Source organism: Podarcis cretensis (genome assembly GCF_951804945.1).
Source record: "Podarcis cretensis genome assembly, chromosome: 4".
In the NCBI taxonomy this organism is placed as follows: domain Eukaryota; kingdom Metazoa; phylum Chordata; class Lepidosauria; order Squamata; family Lacertidae; genus Podarcis; species Podarcis cretensis.
In genome coordinates, this window is record NC_137173.1 from 2,879,190 (window position 1) to 2,901,444 (window position 22,255).

The 22,255-nt window shown below is 47.2% G+C and overlaps 2 protein-coding genes across 5 annotated transcripts in view; both read left to right on the forward strand.

Moving 5' to 3' along the window:
* The window catches only part of LOC307214699 (uncharacterized protein), a 96,054-nt gene extending 74,608 nt beyond the window's left edge, over positions 1-21,446 (forward strand). The window contains exons 1-3 of one of the 4 annotated variants that reach the window (XM_079973602.1): positions 15,746-15,925; positions 16,351-17,235; positions 19,271-21,446. In XM_079973602.1, coding sequence (XP_079829728.1) covers positions 17,202-17,235; positions 19,271-21,030 — 1,794 coding nt within the window. In that variant the 5' untranslated portion in view covers positions 15,746-15,925; positions 16,351-17,201 and the 3' untranslated portion in view covers positions 21,031-21,446. Of the gene's footprint in view, positions 1-15,745; positions 15,926-16,008; positions 17,236-19,270 lie in introns of those variants that run through there. The other 3 variants (XM_079973603.1, XM_079973601.1, XM_079973600.1) reach the window with 3 other exon arrangements.
* LOC307213896 (zinc finger and SCAN domain-containing protein 32-like) lies at positions 13,274-16,895 on the forward strand (the record flags this gene model as incomplete). The annotated part of the gene is made up of 5 exons (XM_079972131.1): positions 13,274-13,327; positions 14,617-15,109; positions 15,302-15,383; positions 15,669-15,745; positions 16,800-16,895. The coding sequence occupies exons 2-5, from the start codon at positions 14,708-14,710 to the stop codon at positions 16,893-16,895; spliced, it is 657 nt and encodes a 218-aa protein (XP_079828257.1). The 5' UTR covers positions 13,274-13,327; positions 14,617-14,707.
* Positions 21,447-22,255: the final 809 nt, after the last annotated feature.

The window sequence follows — 22,255 nt, forward strand, 5'->3', positions numbered from 1 at the left end:
GGAAAATTGGGAGAGCCTCTGTCTATTTCTTTAAAAAAAAAAAAATATTTATTAAAGTTTTAAACACAAACATAGAATTACAAAATAAAGTTTACAAAGATCATAAGTTTACAGAATAGGAAAAGTTAACAAACTAAAGAAAAACCACACATAGAAAGAATATATCGAAAAGGAAAAAAAATAACTAAATAGAAAAAAGAAAACAAAGAAAATTTAAAATTAACTCCATCTTTCAATAATCCTTGATCTCATTTCCTTAATTCTTTGACCTCCTCACACCTCCCCTTTTGTATTCCCGTTTAAACATGCTTTCAGCAAATCCTTACCCTCTATCTTTTGTCATAACTCAGTATCTTAACCTATTGTAAATATGTATTTTTAACCGTTATCAAACCATACTTGCATATTCTTAAAAATCTTTTTACCAATACCACTTATTTTCCATCCGACATCATTTTAACTTTCCTTAATTTTATAGTATTTCTGCAAGTAGTCTTTAAATTTCTTCCAGTCTTCTTCCACCGACTCTTCTCCCTGGTCACGGATTCTGCCAGTCATTTCTGCCAATTCCATGTAGTCCATCACTTTCATCTGCCATTCTTCCAGTGTGGGTAAATCCTGTGTCTTCCAATACTTTGCAATCAGTATTCTTGCTGAGCCTCTGTCTATTTCAACACAATCTCTGGAGTGCTAGCTTTCTCCACTCCCTCCAATAACCAGAGCCACCTTCAGACTCCTCTCATCATCTCATGCTCCCGTGGTGGCCAGCTTGGCGGGCTGCCAACTCCGCTCTACGGTGTTCTGTTTGGACAATGGAGTTACCTTTCAGATGTTCTCTGCAATACAGGCATGGAGGGTTGTGAAAGCAAACCTCAAATCTGTGTAGAAGATAAACATTGCCTTCAAGGTGTACACATTCTCTTTTCCATCAATTTCTTTTTCTGCAAAGCATTCCAAATCTCTGCCCCCAGCCTCCATACTGGTTGCATCCCAGTCTCTCCCCTTTTTCTCCTGGGGTTCCAAGTTCCCCCACGTCCTCACAATGTCGGGGCTCCTACTGCAGTTGCTGCTGCCAAGAGCCTCGCCTTTTCCATTCCCAACATCCCATTCTTCACGTGCCACCCTCATTCCACGTCACATACACCTTCATCTTCATTGCCACATGCAGCAACTGTACTCTGTTCACATGTTCACTGGCCGTTTGGAGCCAGGCTCCCCAGGGGTCATGAGGCCCCCCCAGTCCCTCTTGCTTGGATTAATGCGCAAAAAGGGGCTACATGACAAAATAGAGACTCGAAATGAGAAAAACTGCACTACAAGGGTTCAAGTTGCCATGGCTGCAAACTGCGGGGTGGGGGGGTGGGGAATGAGACAAGGTGTACAGGTAATGGACAGATGCACCTGCTTCAAAAGCCAAGGCTACAAAGGTGTACAGAAATGCGAAAATAAGTAAGGTGACAGTTAAAAAGAATACAGCTGTGTACAGGTAAACAACAGATGAGGCCTGCTACAGCAAGCCAAGGCTACAAAGGTGTACAAACTGAGAAAATAAGTAAGGTTGTAGCACCCTGCTTGTGGTTAACGCTTAGCTGGAATGAAATATTCAACGCAGCAATAGAGAAATTAAAATAATAATTTATTTATCAGACAAATAAATATGAGGCACAGTGGTATATGGTTACCAAGCTCTGGCCTGGCCTCCTGCCATTCTGGCCAGCACTTATATTTCCTTAATCCAGCCCCCTTGCTCCTCCTGTGGCTGCCTCTGTCCAATCAGCCTGGTTGAAATTCCTATTGGCTGTTTGCTAGAACCAATCATAAAAGATACACCCATTTCCTTCTGTCCTTTTATGGGAATCAAAAAGCTATATATTCTTCTATCTATAAATGACAAATAAGTAGTAATATATCTTACATGTGTCTCAACAAGGAACCTTAATTACCAGCTCACCTCTTGCCCTCCTTGCCCTATTGCCTTCCAAAACAGATGGTTAATCTTGAATTTTTATCTTAAACATATGTCAAGGATTTTGAGTTCACATCAACATTGAGAGATCTCCTTCATTTGAAGGTTTCTAAACAAAAGGCCTGACAACCATATATCAGGAGTGCTCGATGGCGTCTCCTGTCTGGCAGGAGGCTGGGCTGGTGGCTGACTTAATTTCAGGATAGTTACAACTCTTACAACTATATGAAATAAGAATCTAGCATTTCTTAAATCCTTTGCATAATTATATTTAAGCTAATATATTTAATACATAAATAACCTTTTAAAAGGAAAAGAAATCTTAAAAGGATCTTAGTTTAAGAAAGAAACAGCTTTAGAAAAGACTTCCCAAAAATGCTCTCTTTCTGCCAGCCAGACCAGTTGCTTTTCAATTTGCTCTTGGCCTTTTTAACCTTAGGAAGAAGATATGGCTCATTTTACTATTTATCAACCCTTAATTTGTAGGGTCAGTGTAACCTTGGCTCTCAGCCTGTAATTCCCTTTTTACGACTTTGAGAATTGTTTTCTGCTATAAATCAGGGGGCCCCCTTGTCTAGGAGAAAAACATTTTGCCAAGGTTCTTAGGCAGCTGCTCTTCTGCCTGGCATGAAACATTTGAAAATCTTTAAGCTCATTTTAAAATACAAGCCCTGATTAAACATATAAGCTTTAATAAAAATGCAGGCTTATGATTAGATGCCTCAAGGTAACAGTTAAACCAGTACAATCCAGTAAAGAAGGCCTGTAGCCCCTTTGAACCAGTGGGAAAAGATGAGAAGCCTATGTGCAAAAGCTTATAGAGGAGGCCTGCTCAGAAGGCCTATAGCTTTAGCAGAAAGCGGTGGGGAAAGCTATAGTTCACTAGGTCTTCCCCCCTTTTTTTGAAACAAGGCCTGGGAATTCAGTAAAAAAGATGAATGCAAGGAACAATCAGGGAAAGAGAACAAAATATAAGAAGATACAATTCTTACTACAGTGGTACCTCTGGTTAAGAACTTAATTCGTTCCGGAGGTCCGTTCTTAACCTGAAACTGTTCTTAACCTGAGGTACCACTTTAGCTAATGGGGCCTCTTGCTGCTGCTGTGCCGCCGGCGCACGATTTCTGTTCTCATCCTGAGGTAAAGTTCTTAACCTGAGGTAATATTTCTGGGTCAGCGGAGTCTGTAACCTGCAGCGTCTATAACCTGAAGCGTCTGTAACCCGAGGTACCACTGTACTAGCTAGGGAACACAAAGAAGGAAACGTCAGCAACAGCCCAGGCCCAAGCCTCAATGCAAACCACACAGAAAGGGAAAGAGTTTGCTGAGGGAGAAGCCTCACAGCTCTTGTGTGCTATACGTTCAGGGGTGCAGAATAAAACAGAAAGGGGTGCAAAGAGGCCAACCAGTTAAAGAAGAAAGAGAAACCAGCCAGCTGTCAGGAAGGCCTGGAGAAAGCAATGCGCTGGGAAAAGGGTTAAGCAATGTGCAACCAGGAAGGATAACAACAACAACCCATCTGGCTGGGTTTATTTATTTATATTTATTTCTATGTGCGCATGCAGACAATCATTATTATCTCATATTAAAAATGGGGAGAGGGAACCTTCTGGAAAAAATGTATTTCCGAGGTTTGATGGCTCATGACACCACTTTGTTTTGGAGTAATACCAGTGCTTTTTTCTCTGTGGGGACGCAGGGGGACGCATGCCCCTAAACATTTTGTGAATTTAACGGGAGAAGAAATTCACTGTATTTATTTTCCCAGATTTGAACTGTATTTCTTTTTCCCCAGTGGTGATTTCCTTGAGTCAAAATGAGAGTACCCTAAACATTGTTTTAGAAAAAAAGCACTGAGATATACCATAAAATCATGTATCAATGGAAAGAAAATTTAATGAGGAATGTAATGCAATAACTTTTATGAAGGATTACACTGGTCAACAACAAATTTGTTGTCTGCGTTTTTTCAGTTGATTTAGGATGAATCTGATGCGCTGAATCCAAAAATCACATTGGTTTTGCTCAATCAGATCAAGTTTTTGAGCTATGGCCACATGTCTTTTTTATGTTTTTGTTCACATGTACGCTTGTGTGGAGCATTTTAGAAGAAGTTGCTGGGGGTAAAATGCCATGTCGAATAATTGTTTTGATTGGAAATGATTATTTTAATGACAAGAAGTATTCAGGTCCGATAGTTCTGGGTGATTATGTCGAAAAGGGATCAGTTTGTTTGTTTGTTTTTAATAATTTTTTAATTGATTTTCCAACACAAATTATAAACAAAACAACACACACGGAAAAACAAACAAAAACATATAAACATGTATAATTTCAAAACCTCTTTTTCATAAACCTTGCTTCCCAGACTTCCCCTTACCTCCCCTTTTCTGCATCCCTGTTTTAAACTTTTTTTCCAACAACCCCTCACGCCAATCAATAACATTTTCTTATTTTAGTTTCATTTTCATACTTAATCAGTTACAGCTGTAATTCTATACTTTCCTTTCCCTTGACATTTTAACCCTCATTAATCTTGCAGCAGTTCTTAAGATATACTTTAAATTTCTTCCAGTCTTCTTCCGCCGTCTCTTTTTCTTGGTCACGGATTCTGCCGGTCATCTCGGCCAGTCCCATATAGTCAATCACCTTCGTCTGCCATTCTTCCAACGTTGGTAGTTCTTGTGTCTTCCAATACTTTGCTAAAAGAATCCTTGCTGCTGTGGTAGCGTACATAAAAAACGTTCTGTCCTTCCTTGATACCAACTGGCCGACCATGCCCAGGAGAAATGCCTCTGGTTTCTTATGAAAAGTACATTTAAGTACCTTCTTAATTTCATTGTAAATCATTTCCCAGAAGGCCTTAATCCTCGGGCAAGTCCACCAAAGGTGGTAAAAGGTACCTTCAGTCGCATTACATTTCCAGCATTTGTTGTTGGGCAGATGATGAATTTTTGCAAGCCTGACCAGGGTCATGTACCACCTGTAAATCATTTTCATAATATTTTCTCTTAAGGCATTGCATGCCGTGAATTTGATACCGGTGGTCCATAACTGTTCCCAGTCAGCAAACATAATGTCATAACCAAAGTCTTGTGCCCACTTAATCATAGCTGATTTAACTGTCTCATCTAATGTATTCCACTTCAGCAGCAAGTTGTACATTCTTGATAGATTCTTAGTATTGGGTTCTAACAATTCTGTTTCTAGTTTTGATCTCTCCAACTGGAAGCCAATTTTCCTGTCTTGTTTAAACACCTCCATTATTTGATAATAATGAAGCCAATCTCTTACTTTAGACTTCAATTTCTCGAAGCTCTGTAATTTAATTTTCCCACTATCTTGCTCTAAAATTTTATCATATCTTGGCCATTTAGATTCCATATTAAGTTTTTTCACCTCCTTAGCTTCCATTGGTGACAGCCACCTAGGAGTTTTATTTTCCAGCAAATCCTTATGTCGATTCCAAACATTATATAATGCTTTCCTAACAATATGGTTTGTAAATCCTTTATGAATTTTTACCTTGTCATACCATATATATGCATGCCAACCAAATCTGTTGTCAAACCCTTCCAAATCCAAAATATCCGTGTTCTCAAGAAGTAGCCAGTCTTTCAGAAAAGGGATCAGTTTGAAGTCATAAAACCTCGAAATCTTCCATAAATTGGTGCGGCAAAGTATAAAGTTGCTTACCATGCTTATTTTGGTATTAAACTTGGTGACCAGGATAAACCTTGGGCGCCACACATGGTGTGCAAGGCATGCACTGAGACTCTATGTGGGTGGACCAATGGCAAGAAGAGTCTGAACTTTGGAATTCCCATGGTTTGGAGGGAACCGACAAACCATGTCACTGACTGGTACTTCTGCGCTGTTGATGTGACTGGGATCAACAGAAAGAACCGGAGCAGCCTCAAGTATCCTGATCTTCAATCTGTCGGGATTCAAGCCTATATAAGTAGTAACTGGCAACTCTCCAGGCACCCGGCTTGATCTCCTGTTGACCTCCCTGTCTGCATTCCTCAGCAAGATCCAGGCAGAGGTCGCGATAGGCGATCCTTCTCAGTGTGAGAAGAACACACACCCCCTCTTTGTTGCCCCCCCGGCAGGGGAAAGAGATAGACAGAAACGTATTTATATGCCTTTATTTCTGTCTTTGCAGTGTTACAAAAAACATGACTGCTCTCTTCAAACTCCAGCAGTCGAGAGACAAAAACTTCCTGTACTTCCTGTACAGCTCATATTACACTCTGAGCTAATTCTGGTGCTTCGCACTGTGAATTGACTGTCCCTCTGTTTCCCACGGACAGTCCCAACATCATGTGATGTTTTCAAGCTAGCAGCTCGCAGCTGCATTGCTTCTATATCGTAACACAATCAGCACGTCGTGCTGTAGCTCATTGTGATGAAATTCCAGTGCCTATCTTCAGAGAACTTCCTGACATTAGTGACGAAGATGCCTCCAGTGTTGAAGGACATGAAGAAGAAGAAGTGGTTCTTGAAGATGATGCTCCACATCCATTTTCCCAAAAGGAGTTGAATAATCTAGTTCGCGACCTCAGCTTGTCAAAGGACTCTGCTGAATTGTTGGCATCCAGATTGAAGGAAAAAAACCTCCTTTCTGACAGTGCTCGCATCAGCTTCTTCCTCAACAGGCATCAAGAGTACCTCCGTTTTTTCTTGGAAGAGAAGGACTTGGTGTACTGTGCAGATATTGCGCAGCTTCTGCTCAAGCTTGGAGTGCCACAGTACGAACCCAAAGATTGGAGACTGTTCATTGACAGCAGCAAGCGATCACTGAAATGTGTTCTGCTACACAATGGCAACCAGTTTGCCTCTATACCCCTGGCTCACTCGACTACACTGAAGGAGAACTATGAAGCAGTGAAGTATGTGCTGGAGAAAATTGGTTATGATCAGCATAAGTGATTTATTTTTGTTGACCTGAAGATGGTGAACTTTTTGTTGGGACAACAGTCTGGCTTCACCAAGTACCCATGTTTTCTGTGCATGTGGGATAGTAGGGACCGTGCTCAGCATTACATGAAGAAGGACTGGCCTGTGCGGGAGGAATAGGTGCCTTGCAAAGAAAGGAACGTCATCAACAACCCTCTGGTGGACAGAGACAGAATACTCTTCCCACCACTGCACATCAAGCTCGGCTTAATCAAGCAGTTCACCAAGGCTCTGGACAAGGATGGTGACTGCTTCACTTACTTGTGCCAGGCTTTTCCAGGATTGACCATGGAGAAGTTGAAAGCTGGCATTTTTGACAGTCCTCAGATCCGTCAGCTCATCAGAGACCCAGAGTTTGGAAACTCAATGAACGAAGTGGAACTGGAAGCATGGAAGGCATTTGTTCTGGTAGTGAAGAACTTTCTTGGCAACAATAAGGCCAGAAACTATGCAGAACTTGTCAACAACATGCTGACTGCTTTCAGAAACCAGGGCTGCAACATGAGCATCAAGATGCACTACCTATTTTCACATGTGGACCGGTTTCCTGAGAACCTGGGTTCAATGAGTGACGAGCAGGGGGAGGGATTCTATCAGGACATGAAAGAGATGGAGACCAGGTATCAGGGTCGCTGGGACACAGTCATGATGGCTGACTACTGTTGGACTCTGAAGAGAGACCTCCCTGCCGCTGAGCATTCCAGGAATTCCAAGAAATGGAAGTTCAAGCCCTGAAGTTTGAAAAATGGTGAAGCAACATGCAGTTTACGTGTACTTACCTTTATCAATGCCCACCATTCAGTTTACAGTAATCGATGTTTCTATCAGGTAATCAATATATGTTGTTGGGAAAACATTTTTTTCTCTTAAAAACATATTTAGGATGATATGTGTTATATACTGAGTTGAATAGGATCCAAACTGCAGCAGTCTGATTGGTCCTAGAACAATAGGATCCAAAATGCAGCAGTCTGGTTGGTCCTAGAACAATAGGATTCAGAATGCAGCAGTCTGATTGGTCCTAGAACAATGCAGCAGTATGATTGGACGGCAGGAGCCACCCAATCCAACTCCAGATAGAAGTGAATCCACAACCTGATTGGCCTACAGGAGAAGTCCGGAATTAGCCAATCACGTGCAGCCCACTGTGGAAATAATGTATATAAAGCAGATACTTTGAGGGGACATTCATTCTCTCCTCACCACCATGAGCTGAATAAAGAGCATGAAATCACTTTGCGACTCTTAAGTATATTTCACTGGCGACGAAGGTGGGATCCCGCTGAGCTGACCGCCACACACAGCACCGCAGCACCGCCACCTGCCGCACCGCTGCCTCGCACCGTGTATCCAGGCTTCAGCTCCGGGACACAAGGAACTCAGAAGGGCAACCGACAGCAGCTTCTCGCCGTTCAACCCAGCATCTGGAGACTGGGAAGCGTACGCCTCCCGCTTCACCTTCCTCCTAGAAGCCAAAGGGGTCACCGACGAAGAAGACACCAAGAAGAGGGCGATATTCTTCAGCGTTTGCGGAGAGGAGACGTTTGAAATCGCCCGGGCTCTCCTTGCACCTGAAGACATTGCTACTGTTCCATACAAAACAATAATGGAACAGCTGAAGGGGCACTTTTCGCCACAGCCCTCAGTGGTGGCTTGTCGAAATGCCTTCTACGCGAAGCGGCAAGCCCCTGGGGAAACCATAACTGGGTTTGTGACCTCTCTCCGCCAAGGCGCCTGGTTCTGCAACTTCTCAGAGTTGGAGAACATGCTTCGTGACCGCCTCATTGGTGGCCTGAAGGATGAGAAGCTGCAATGACGCCTCTACGCTAAGAAGAACCTAACGTTCCAGGTAGCTCTGGAGGAGGCCCTGGCAACGGAAGCTGCCGAGAGGTCGACGCAAGAGGCACGGCCGAGCCAGCTGTCCCAACCGAGGGTCCACCACGAAGACCTCACTGACGACTCAGGATCTGACAGGGAGGAGGTGCACCAAGTACAGCAGCGCACTCAAGCAGCACACATACCACAGCTGCCTCGACGAGAAGGAGGGAACTGCGCAAGCTGCGGGGAAAGTCACGAGAGGAGGACCTGCCGTTTCCGCAACGCAGAGTGCAGGCAGTGCAGAAAATCGGGACACATCGCCCGGGTGTGTCGGGCTCGGCCCACCCGACGCCAGGCATCAGATGACCAATCCAAGAGCCCCAGGTCCCGGGGCCCAACGCACCAAGGCAACTCGACGGAGCTCACGGACTTCCAGGTATACCAGTTGCCCCACCCCAACGTAGAGAAAATTTATGTAGAGGTACAGATAAAGGGGGCCCCGTGCCGCATGGAGCTTGACACGGGTTCAACTCTATCCATAATCTCGGCAAGGACCTTAAGGAAACTGTGTCCTACTGGGGGTCCCAAACTCAGGCCGGCCCCATTCACCCTCCGGGACTTCCAGAAACGTAAGGTCCCCACAATGGGGGTGGGGACCTTCAGGGTGCAATATCGAGGGTGGACGCGGCAACTGGACTTGCTTGTGGTCAAGGGCCCCTACATTAGCTTACTGGGATTGGCATGGTTTGGACCACTGGGGCTAGCCATCACCGGGGTGAACCACACTAGCTTACAAATGGACGTGGACGCCATATGCAAGGAATTTCCAGGGGTTTTCGATGGGAAATTGGGACAGTATACGAGCCCCCCCCCATTGCTCTACAGCTTGACCCCGCAGTACGACCTGTCAGGCTCAAGGCCCGCCGGGTCCCGTTCACCCTGAAACCTCGTATAGACGAGGAATTGGACTGGCTCATGGAGCAAGGAGTGCTGGAGCTGGTGCCTAATGCCCCCTGGGTTACCCCAATCGTCACACCCATCAAGCCTAATGGTTCGGTCCGCATCTGCGCAGACTACAAATGTACCATAAACAAGGCCCTCACGGCCCACGCATACCCAGTGCCAGTGGTCAGCCATGTCCTTGCCACCCTGGCTGGGTCAAAAATCTTTGGCAAGCTGGACTTGGCCTAGGCATATCAACAGCTGCCAGTAGATGAGGCCACAGCAGAGGCACAGATGATTGTGACGCACAGAGGAGCGTTCAGGGTAAAGCGGCTGCAATTTGGTGTCAGCGTGGCACCAGGCATATTCCAGAATCTAATGGACTCTCTCCTTAAAGGGATTCCTGGCGTTACCCCCTTCTTCGATGATGTGTTGATTGCTGGGCCCACACCAGAGGAGTTTGAGGACCGCCTCCACACCATTCTGCACCGTTTCCAGACGGCAGGTCTCAAGGTGAAGCGGGAAAAAATGTCTACTAGGAGTGCCTCAGGTGGACTTTCTGGGATTGGTGGATGCAGAAGGGGTCCACCCGACTGGGGACAAGGTACGGGCCATTTGTGATGCCCTAGCGCGCAAGAGCAAGACTGAACTTCAGGCCTTCTTGGGACTATTGAACTTTTACCAATCCTTCCTTCTCCACAAGGCGGCGGTAGCGGAGCCCCTACACAGACTCCTGGACAAGCGGGCCCCTTGGGTGTGGGGCCAGCTCCAGGAGGCCACATTCCAGGCAGTCAAGAACTTGCTTGTCTCAAACTCGGTCTTGGCACACTTCGATGAGAGGCTGCCAGTGGTGCTAGCATGCAACGCCTCACCCTATGGCATCGGCGCTGTCCTGGGACACCAACTCCCGGATGGAAGAGAGGTACCAGTGGCATACTTTTCCCAGACACTCAACGCAACCGAGCGGAACTACTCACAAATCAACAAGGAGGGTCTGCCAATCGTGAAGGGAGTAAAAAAAATCCATGATTTCTTGTACGGGCGGCCCTTTACCGTGGTGACTGACCACAAGCCGTTGCTTGGCTTGTTTGCCCCCGAAAAGCAGACCCCCCAAGTACTGTCTCCTCGCATCCTCAAGTGGTCAATTTTCCTTGCCAGCTACCAGTATGCACTGATTCACCGTCCTGGGAAGGCGATGGGCCATGCGGACGCCCTCAGCAGGCTACCACTACCGGAAACAGGCACTGACCCAGCACCTGCACAAGAGGTTATGAGCCTTGAGCTGCTTCCCGACCGCCCTATTCAGGCACAAGAGGTTGCACACAATTCCAAGAAAGATAGGGTCATCTCCCGGGTCTTGGACTGGGTGTGGAGGGGATGGCCCAGCAGCAGCCCTGGGCCAGAATTCGCCGGCTACACAACCCGCAAACATGAACTGTCGGCCCACAAGGGGTGCCTGTTATGGGGAAGCAGGGTCGTTGTTCCCCAGCCCCTCCGCAAAAGGGTCCTCACAGCCCTACACGAGACACACCCAGGGGTAGTAAGAATGAAGGCCCTTGCCAGGAGTTATGTGTGGTGGCCGGGGATTGACGGAGAGATAGAGGCCTGGGTCAAACACTGCCAGGCCTGCCAGGAATCCCGCCCAGATCCCCCAAGGGCCCCAGTCCAGTCCTGGGAGTCCACCCGAGCACCATGGTCATGCCTGCATGTGGACTTTGCTGGCTCCTTTCAGGGGAAAACATTCTTCATAGTGGTGGACTCCTACACCAAATGGCTGAAAGTCGCACTGGTACCGTCCACTTCCTCGTCTGCAGCCATCCGGGTACTACGCAGGCTGTTTGCAACCCACGGGCTCCCTGACACTCTCGTCTCAGACAATGGGACCGCATTTACGTCAGGAGAATTCCAAACCTTCACAGTGCAGAACACCATCCGCCACATCCGTTCGGCGCCATTCCACCCTGCCACCAATGGCCAAGCAGAACGCATGGTGCGGACCATCAAGGACACCCTCCCACCCATGACGCAAGGGGATTGGGAGTACCGCCTTGCCACATTCCTTCTATTCTAGCACAGCACAGCACCCCCAGCTCAATGACTGACTGGAGCCCCGCTGAACTACTAATGGGTCGGCGCCTTGCAATCAGATTGGACCGCCTTCACCCCGATACAGCTCAGAATGTGGTAGTGGTGGGTGGAAGGCAGGAACCCCCGGACCTTTGAGGCCCAGTACCCAGTGTACGCAAAGAATTTTTGGGCAGGCCCAGCATGGGTACCCGCCACAGTCACCAGGGTCACTGGCCCCGTGTCATACGAGGTGCTAACGGATGGGGGGCAATGCTGGCGCCACCACTGCGACCAGATACAGCGACGATTCCTGGGAGAAAACCAGGAGGAGGACAGGTCAGAGGAGTCCCAAGGGAACAGTAGGGCAATGAGGCCCATAGAGCAGGAGGGGCCAGCAGGAGAGGCAGAATCAGTAAATACAGAGAGGACACGCGAGGCCGAAAGGACACCGGAACCAGAACCACGACTGAGCGAGCAGGTTGCACCAGACTGAACGGCCCCATCACTGCCAGCATCCTTGGAACACGAGCTAGAACCTGAACCCCGGACCAGGGAACATCCCAGGCTGCAATGCACACGTAGGTCGCCGGCGTACCTCGAGGACTATGAATGCGACCTCCCAGGCAAGACTGGAACTTAGAGGGGAGGGGTGTTATGTACTGAGTTGAACAGGATCCAAACTGCAGCAGTCTGATTGGTCCTAGAACAATAGGATCCAAAATGCAGCAGTCTGGTTGGTCCTAGAACAATGCAGCAGTCTGGTTGGTCAGCAGGAGCCACCCAATCCAGCTCCAGATAGAAGTGAATCCACAACCTGATTGGCCTACAGGAGAAGTCCGGAATTAGCCAATCACGTGCAGCCCATTGTGTAAGTAATGTATATAAAGCAGATACTTTGAGGGGACATTCATTCCCTCCTCACCACTATGAGCTGAATAAAGAGCATGAAATCACTTTGCGACTCTGAGTATATTTCAATATGTGTTGACAAAAATCAGCTGATGCCACAAAAAATGTAATCAATTCAAATCAACATAGCACAAAAACCTGACCTGATGGAGAGAAATAGATGCCATTTCCTGATTCAGCAGTGCAAAAATACCCTAAAGCAGTTGTAGAAATCTAGACAACATTCAAAAAGTAAAAAATTGTTGCCCAGTGTCATTTATTACAACAGCAGTCATAAAGAAGAAACGTGAAAACACAGGAAAAATGAGATATGCAGGTTAAATTGCTGTGTTGGCACTTTACGATAAAATCAATGGGTTTGGGGTTGCAGTTTGGGGACTCGGTTTGTAAAAGGTTCGCCATCACTGCGCTAGAAGGAAAGGAAAGTGGGGGGGGGCGTCCCCCAAAAAGCATCTCTGGAAGTGGGAAAGAAAGAAAAGGCAGAGGGGAGAGGTGGGCACGCTGGGCTTGGCAAGGGTTAAAGGAACAGAGCTGCCTTCCTAGAGAGGCCAGGAAGCAAGGGGGGGCCAGGTCCTCCAGAGCCAAGGCCCCTCCCCCCCCCCAGTCCTTTTCTTGCTTGGGTGTCTCTGCTGCAAGGGCTGCATCGCTCTCCCCTCCTGGGATCTGGTGAGTCTCCTCTCTCTCCCCCCAGAGGGTGCAGTGGGGAGACGGGGGGGGGGTCCCTGGGCTGCAGCAGGGGAGGATGCCTGGGGGGCTGACCTGCTCCTGCAGGGGGGGGGACCCCAAGTCAGGGAGGAGGAGAGGGTCCTGCCAGGGAGGGGCCAGCTCTGCCACGCTCTCCTTCCTGCAGATCAGAGGATCCCAAACTCATTTGACCCTCCGCCCCCCCCCCCCGCTTCAGAAAAGATCTCCCTTCTTTAAACAAAGGAGTCCCTGGGACTTTATCTCTGTGTGACATCGCTCAGCGTCATTGCACAACAGAGGAAACATCTGCAAATGGTTTTCCAAAGCTGGAGAAGAAGGTGGGCTAGCCCCCCCAAAACAACAACAACAACAACAACCCATGGGGAGGAAGGAAAGGTGGGAGAGAAAGACCAGGAGTAAAGAGAGGGATCCCAGCCCATAGTCTGGCTGCTGCATCGCAGACCAGTTTCCCAGTGTCTCCCAGGGCAGCTCCCCACGGAGGCCACTGCAGCAATCCCCTCGCACCCAGAGCAGGGCATCCCAGGACCACATCCTCTCTGCCCCAAAGGGATTGTTGCTGGCAAAGCAGCCGGAAATGGGCGCTGCTACTCACTGAGCCTCCAGGGACCTTGGCATCAGTAGCTGTTTGTGTGTTAAGCTATCTAACAGAATAATAGTAATAAATTGCCCACCTGAATTTCAAGGGAGGTGTCTTTGGCCGTGCCCACTGGGCCCTCGGGGGTTGGCCAGATACATATCTGGCCCTCAGAGCACAGAAAAAGGGACCCCACCCCAGGAGTCTGTCTGGAAAACAGCAGAGAGTCCAAGTGCAAGAAAAGGAGACAGAAGCGGGGGGGGGGGGGAGCAACTCCTGAGGACCCCTAGGTGAGGACCCCCACTAGAGCCAATCATTCATTTTCCACAAGATACAAATGACTCCCTTGTCAGTCAGTTCTGACTTCATGCATTGACTCCAGGTAGAGGCAGGAGAAACCAGGCTGATTCATCTCCCAGAAATCCCTTCAGTTGCCTCCACATTTTGCATTGCAATCTTCCTTCTAGGACAGCTAGGGTCTGCTTTCTTCTTCTTCTTCTTCTTCTTCTTCTTCTTCTTCTTCTTCTTCTTCTTCTTCTTCTTCAGATAGCTCATGGTATGGGCTGTGGTGCAGTCCAGCCCTGGTTCCCTCCAAGACTCATCCATGCTTGCTCAGGATCCTGTTCCTTCTTCTGACCTACATATTCTGTAACAAAACAATGTGTTTGCTTGGTAGGATTTGCTAGAGCTTCTCATTTAGACGGACAGAACTTGGCAGAAGACCAAAGGGTTCCTTCCGATCTCTCAGAGGCTTCCTGAGAGCACAGATGGATGAGCAAGACTCAGCTGGCCCTGGAGCAGGAGGAGGTGATGCCATCCAAACTGGGAGCACTGGGGGGTTCTGGGAAAACTCTGTGCAGAAGATCCTGGGTGAGGAGGACACCCTCCGCTCAGAGGTGCAGAGCCAGCAGTTGAGGCAGTTCTGCTGCCAGGAGACCAAAGGACCCCGAGAGGTTTGCAGCCGACTCCACCACCTTGACCATCAGTGGCTGAAGCCGGAAAGGCACAAGAAAGCTGAAATGCTGGACTTGGTGATGTTGGAGCAGTTCCTGGCTGTCCTTCCACTGGAGATGGAGAGCTGGGTGAGGGAATGCGGAGCGGAGACCAGTTCCCAGGCGGTGGCCCTGGCCGAAGGTTTCCTCCTGAGTCAGGTAGAGGAGAGAAAGCAGGTGAGAGAGACTTTCCTCTGGATACTCCCAAGGGGCTCCAAACAGGACAGAGAACATCCCATAATGGTCTGCTGATGGCCCATTTTCTAGGAAAGCATCCATGGAATGAGATCTCACACCCTTCAAGTCTTTGTCATTCTCTTTCTAGTATTTCTCACCATTCTCTGTTTTGAATCCTAGTTTCTTTCTCAGGGAAAGGATCTCTTTGCAGAAATGGACCTGGATTCCTGTGAGGCAGAGAGGCCTCCGTTGGACACCAGAGAGAGGCCACTGGGTAAGGAGGAAGGTGGGTTTTCTCCATTTGGTCTCGTTCTGTTGGTTTTCCAACTCATCTGAGGATTCCTTTCATCTTGTTTTGGGGGGAGACAGTTGGGAACAAGGGTCCAGAGGAGGGGAGATGTATTTCTGCACAAACAAACATATGAAATGGGCACAAACGTCCAAATGCACTCAGCAGGTAAGACTTTCTCAAAGGCCCATCTGTAGTTAGAGATGCCCTGTTTCACCTGTGAGAGAAGCAGGCACTCCTGGCATCCTGCTAACCTTTTGTCTCTTGCAGGTGACAGAATGATGCCGGCAAAACCTCCTGGTCCATCTTTTCATGGGGGCAGAAGGGAAGCAGCGGCTGTGGAACAGGTCAGGGGAAGCTGCCTTGTGGGGACAGAGGCTGAGGGATGGAGCAATGTCATGGACTGGTTGGGCACAGAGGAATGGTGGGAGGAAGCAGCCGGGGAACCAGGAAGGGAAGACGGCTCAGAGCCCAAGGAGTGGAGGTGGAGGAAGGATGGGCGGTCAGAGGGAGAAGAGGGAGAAGCTGTTGCGTTCACAAAGTAAAGGAAGGATTGAACTCTGATTAATAAGAATACACACAGATACTTGAACCAGCAAGACTCTGGGAAGGAGATAGGCATGGTTATCACCTTCCTGTGAAGCTATTTCCAGGCCCTAAGATCAACATATCAGAAAGCTACATCAAAGAAGCTTGCCCACTATCTTTAATGACCCAGGGTGCCTGCCTGGCTAAGCAACTGGGCTGTGTATGTTGACTTGTGAAGCAGAGAGAAATGGGCAGTAGAGGAAATGGTCAGAGATGCAGAGGGTTGTGGGATTTGGTCAGAAATTATTGTCAATGTATCAAGCCCAGTCAACACAATGCATTCATCGTGGACACAATGGCTTGATGTATATTTTATAATTCCTCATGGTAATCCCATCTGATCACTACAGAAGCCTGGGAAGAGGAGGTGTCAGAAGCTGAAGGGGTAACAGGGCTTAGTGAGCTGGGAGACTCTGTGGCAGAATGCAGTGCAGAATCAGAGGCAGAAGAGGAAGGAGGCGAGTGGGGGGAGGGAGGGCGACAGGCAGAGGTGAGTCAGGAGAAGGAGGAGCCACCGGTGGCTCCCTCTCCTTCTGCCAGAAGCCACCCTCCCTGCTTGTCTCTCAGAGCCAGGAGACCCCCTGCAATGCAGGAATCTCTGCTAGATCATCCAAGACAGATGGCCATTCAAAATAGGCTTATTTTATTTCTAGATTGATCACTGAATGCTAAAATTGGTTTCTAAGCAGTGGACAAATGAGAACAAATAGTGGCCTGGGTTCAACTAACCAGCCCTATCGGATGAAAAATGGGTCCTGCCCCCCATTCCTCCCCCTCTCCATGCCCCCATGAACCCCTGGAATTTGGCTCTAGGGCATTGGGAGGAAACCTTCCTGGAACAGCTCACTAGGAGAGGAGAAAGTGGATCCTTCCATCAGGCAAACTGGAACGCTTGCGAAGGCAGAATGACTTGAAAAACACAAGGCGGAGTAACACCTATTTGCACAAAGACGGATACCCATAGTTAAAATGCAGAATAAAAGAAGCACCCATAATTAAAATGTGCAGCAAAGCAATCCTATTGAAACAACACAGCAATTAAGATGAAGGAAACAACAGAGCATTGTGTAACAGATCATATTTCTGCTGTCTCAGAGGAGGACATTTCCCTTTTTCTTTTAGGGTCCAGTGTGCTTTGAAGATGTCGCTGTTCGTTTCACGGACGAGGAGTGGGCGTTGCTGGATCCTGACCAGAGAGCTCTGCATAAGGACGTCATGGAGGAGACTCGTGGGATCGTGGCCTCTCTTGGTAAGGCTCCCTGTGGGATTGTCATATCAGCCTGGAAATTCAAAAAATACCTCTATGTGACGAACCTCATATATTTTCACAGAGCTCAGCAGCGCCCCCTATAACACCTGGGAACCTAACACCCCCACAAAAAATAGCAAATTACAGTTTTTTCTGTGAACAATCTTCCTCCAGTTCTGCCTCCTTCTACCACTATTGGCCTGGTCTGAACTGCCCAGGCATCTTAAATGTCAGCTTCAGAGTTGTTAGGAAAGATAAGTAGCTTCTGTCAGGTTTTCTGTTTTTGTTTTTGCTCCTGTCAATCTTGGGTTGACCCAAAGAGACAACTGACATTGTGGATAGAGGGGAAGCCATGACTGGGCCAAACAAAATCCATCCCAGAGAAGAGGCAGGCTTTTCGAATCTCAGATAATAATAATAATAATAATAATAATAATAATAATAATAATAATTTGTTTATACCTTGCCCATCTGGCTGGGTTTCCCCAGCCACTCTGGGCGGCTCCCAACAGAATATTACAAGCACGACAAAACATCAAACTTTGGCAATTCCCTAAACAGGGCTGGCTTCAGATGTCTTCTAAAAGTCTGATAGATGTTTATTTCCTTGACATCTGACAGAAGGGTGTTCCACAGGGCAGGTGCCACCACTGAGAAGGCCCTTTGTCTGGTTCCCTGCAGCCTCACTTCTTGCAGTCAGAGAACCGCCAGAAGGCACTCGGAGCTGGATCTCAGTGTCAGGACTGAATGATGGGGGTGGAGATTTTTTATTTATTTTATTTTTTTGTATACTGGGCAAGACCGTTTAGGGCAGGGGTCAGCAAACTTTTTCAGCAAGGGGCCGGTCCACTGTCCTTCAAACCTTGTTGGGGGCCGGACTATATTTTGAAGGGGGGGGGGACGAATTCCTATGCCCCACAAATAACCCAGAGATGAATTTTAAATAAAAGGACACATTCTACTCATATCAAAACACACTGATTCCTGGACCATCCGCGGGCCGAATTTAGAAGGCGATTGGACCCAGGCCTTAGTTTGCCTACTCATGGTTTAGGGCCTTAAAGGTCAGCACAAACACTTTGAATTCTACTCGAAAACATACTGGGAGCTAATGTAGGTCTGGTGTTATGTGGTCTCGATGGCCCCTCCCAGTCACCAGTCTAGCTGCCGCATTCTGGATTAGTTGGAGTTTCCGGGTCACCTTCAAAGGTAGCCCCATGTAGAGCGCATTGCAGTAGTCCAAGCGGGAGATAACTAGAGCATGCACCACTATGGCGAGAAAGTCCTTGGGCAAGTAGGGTCTCAGCTGGCGTACCAGATGGAGCTGGTAGGCAGGTGCCTTAGACATTGAATGACGTGCGCCTCCGTGGACAGCTGTGAGTCCAAAATGTCCTTCAGGGACACAGTTGCCACATTTTTAGATTAGCCTCCAACACAGAAAAACATGAAACAATAATAATGCTCTGCTCTAATATAAAAAGTACAATAACTTTAAAATGAACAACTTATATCAAACAAAGCCACATTAATAATCAATCAAAATCGAATAGTAATTATGTCGGTTAATGGCAAACAACAATGGTAATGAACACACACCCTACTCCATTTACTGTATTTTTCGCCCTATAGGGTGCACTGGCCCATAGGGCACACCTAGTTTTTTTGGGGGGTAAATAAAGGGGGGGGGGAATTACTTGCAACCCCAGCCCCCAGCACAGGCTGCTATCCGCAAGCTTTCGGAGCCTGCAGGAACTCCCGTGGGCTCCCCAGGCTTGCTGATAGCTTCCTGAAGCCTGGAGAGGGAGAGGGGTCGGTGCGCACCGACCCCTCTCGCTCTCCAGGCTTCAGTGAAAGCCTGCATTCGTCCCATAGGACACACACACATTTCCCCTTCATTTATGGAGGGGCAAAAGTGTGTCCTGTAGGGCGAAAAATGCAGTACTTCTTCCTCTAGCACAAATTCAATTAGCATCTTTCTATAACAGGGACCTGCATTGGTTCCTGAGTCTCTAATCCCTTTCTGTTTCCATTGCAGATTGTGAAGAATTGGAAATCAAGAAAAAGGGTGATCAAGACAAAATCCCCAGAGAGAAGCAAGGTAAAAATTTGGAGTGTGGAGAGAGCTGCAATCAGAGCTCCCATTACACTTTCCAACAAACAATTATCATTGAAAAGAAACCCTATCAGTGCATGGAATGTGGAAAGAGCTTCCGTTACAGAAATAGTCTCACTTTTCATCAAAGAATTCATACAGGGGAGAAACCCTATCAGTGCGTGGAATGTGGAAAGAGCTTCCGTTACAGAAATAGTCTCACTTTTCATCAAAGAATTCATACAGGGGAGAAACCCTATCACTGCGTGGAATGTGGAAAGAGCTTCAGTACCAGCTCCAATCTCACTTCCCATCAGAGAATTCATACAGGGGAGAAACCCCATCAGTGCATGGAATGTGGAAAGCGCTTCAGTCAGAGCGCCAATCTCACTTTCCATCAAAGAATTCATACAGGCGAGAAACCCTATCACTGCTTTGAATGTGGAAAGAGCTTCAGAAGAAGCTCCTTTCTCACTTCCCATCAAAGAATCCATACAGGGGAGAAACCCTATCAGTGTGCAGAATGTGGAAAGAGCTTCACTGATAGCTCCTCTCTCACTTCCCATCAGAGAATTCATACAGGGGAGAAACCCTATCAATGTGTGGAATGTGGAAAGAGCTTCAGTACCAGCACCAATCTCACTTCCCATCAAAGAATTCATACAGGGGAGAAACCATATCAGTGCATGGAATGTGGAAGGAGCTTCACAAATAGCTCCTCTCTCACTTCCCATCAGAGAATTCATACAGGGGAGAAACCCTATCAGTGCTTGGAATGTGGAAAGAGCTTCGGACAGAGAACCCATCTCACTTCCCATCAAAGAATTCATACAGGGGAGAAACCCTATCAGTGTGTGGAATGTGGAAATAGCTTCAGTACCAGCTCCAATCTCACTTCCCATCAAAGAATTCATACAGGGGAGAAACCCTATCAGTGTGTGGAATGTGGAAAGAGCTTCAGTACCAGCTCCAATCTCACTTCCCATCAAAGAATTCATACAGGGGAGAAACCCTTTCAGTGCTTGGAATATGGAAAGAACTTTAGTCGGAATGGCAGTCTCACTTCCCATCAAATAATTCATACAGGGGAGAAACCCTATCAGTGCTTTGAATGTGGAAAGAGCTTCAGGAAGAGCTCCAATCTCACTACCCATGAAAGAATTCATACAGGGGAGAAACCCTATCAGTGCATGGAATGTGGAAAGAGATTCAGTACCAGCTCCAATCTCACTTCCCATCAAAGAATTCATACAGGGGAGAAACCCTATCAGTGTGTGGAATGTGGAAAAAGCTTCAGGAAGAGCTCCAATCTCACTTCCCATCAAAGAATTCATACAGGGAAGAAACCCTATCAGTGTGTGGAATGTGGAAAGAGCTTCAGTACGAGCTCTTCTCTCACTTCCCATCAAAGAATTCATACAGGGGAGAAACCCTATCAGTGTGTTGAATGTGGAAAGAGCTTCACTGATAGCTCCTCTCTCACTTCCCATGAGAGAATTCATACAGGGGAGAAACCCTATCAGTGTGTGGAATGTGGAAAGAGCTTCAGTCAGAGCCACAGTCTCACTTCCCATCAAAGAATTCATACAGGGGAGAAACCCTATCAGTGCATGGAATGTGGAAAGAGCTTCTGTCAGAGATCCACTCTCACTTTTCATCAAAAAACTCATAGTGAGGAGGATCATAGAATCACAGGATCATAGAATTGTGGAGTTGGAAGTGACCTCTGGTGTAATCTAGTCCACCCCATGTGAAGCAGGCATCGCAGCTAAAGCATCCATGAGAGGTGACCATCCAACTTCATAAAACCTCAAAGGATGGAGATCCCAGCACCTTCCAAGGGAGTCCATTCCACTAACAGCTTTTGCTGTCAAAAGTTCTTCCTCATGTTTAGTCAGAAATCTCCGTTCTTTTAACTTGAAGTCATTGGTTGATGTCCTACCCTCTGGAGCAGGAAGAAAAAAAGGTTTGCTCTATCTTCCATTATTTATAGTTTTATTGTGTATTTTGTGTTTTTATAGTGTGATTTTATGTTGTGATCACTCTGAGACCTGTGGGAATAGGGTGGTATACAAATTCAATCAAATCAATCAGTAAATCAATAGATTCTTGGTTGCCATCCTCTGTACATGTTTCAACTTGTTGATATCCTTTTTATTATTTTTAAAAGTCATGTTCTGCCCTTCATCCGAGGATTTCAGTAATGGTTCTTCGCCATCCTGGGATGAAGTGACAAGTGAGATGCCACTTGATTCTGTCCTGGGCCCGGTGTTGCTCAACTTCTTTATAAAAAAAATTGGGTGGAGGAATTCAGGGGATGCTGATGAAATTTTCAGGTGAACCAAACTGGGAAGAGCAGCTAATGCCACAAAAGACAGAATTGGGATTCAAAATGACCTTAATGGATTGGAGAACCAGGCCCCAGCTCACAAAATGAATTTCAGTAGGGAGAAAAGTAAAGCTTTGCACTTAGGCGGGAAGAACCAAATGCACCAATATAAGACGGGGGTTTGATGGACAGCAGAGTCTGGGGATGCAGTGCCTGAGAATTCCACCAGAGGGCCAGAGCCTCTCTGATTGGCTACCTTGACAGAGGGAAGGGGATAGAGCCAGGACTTTGGGCAGGACAATAAAAGGGAGAGAGTTGGAGAGGGCTGGATTTGAGATGGGAGAGAGGGTTGGATAGAGGGAGAATGGCTCTGATCATCTGTGAGGAGAATATAGAGCCAGGGGAATATCTATAGAGTCAGACTTGTCAGTTTGCATTTCTTAGTACAGAAAGTATTGATCTGATTGGACACGACTAAACAACAAAAAACTACAAGCCTATCTCTCTGCTAAACAATGACTACAAATGGTTTGCAAATATACCGTGTTGTTGTTGTTGTTATCGTTTAGTCGTTTAGTCATGTCCGACTCTTTATGAAC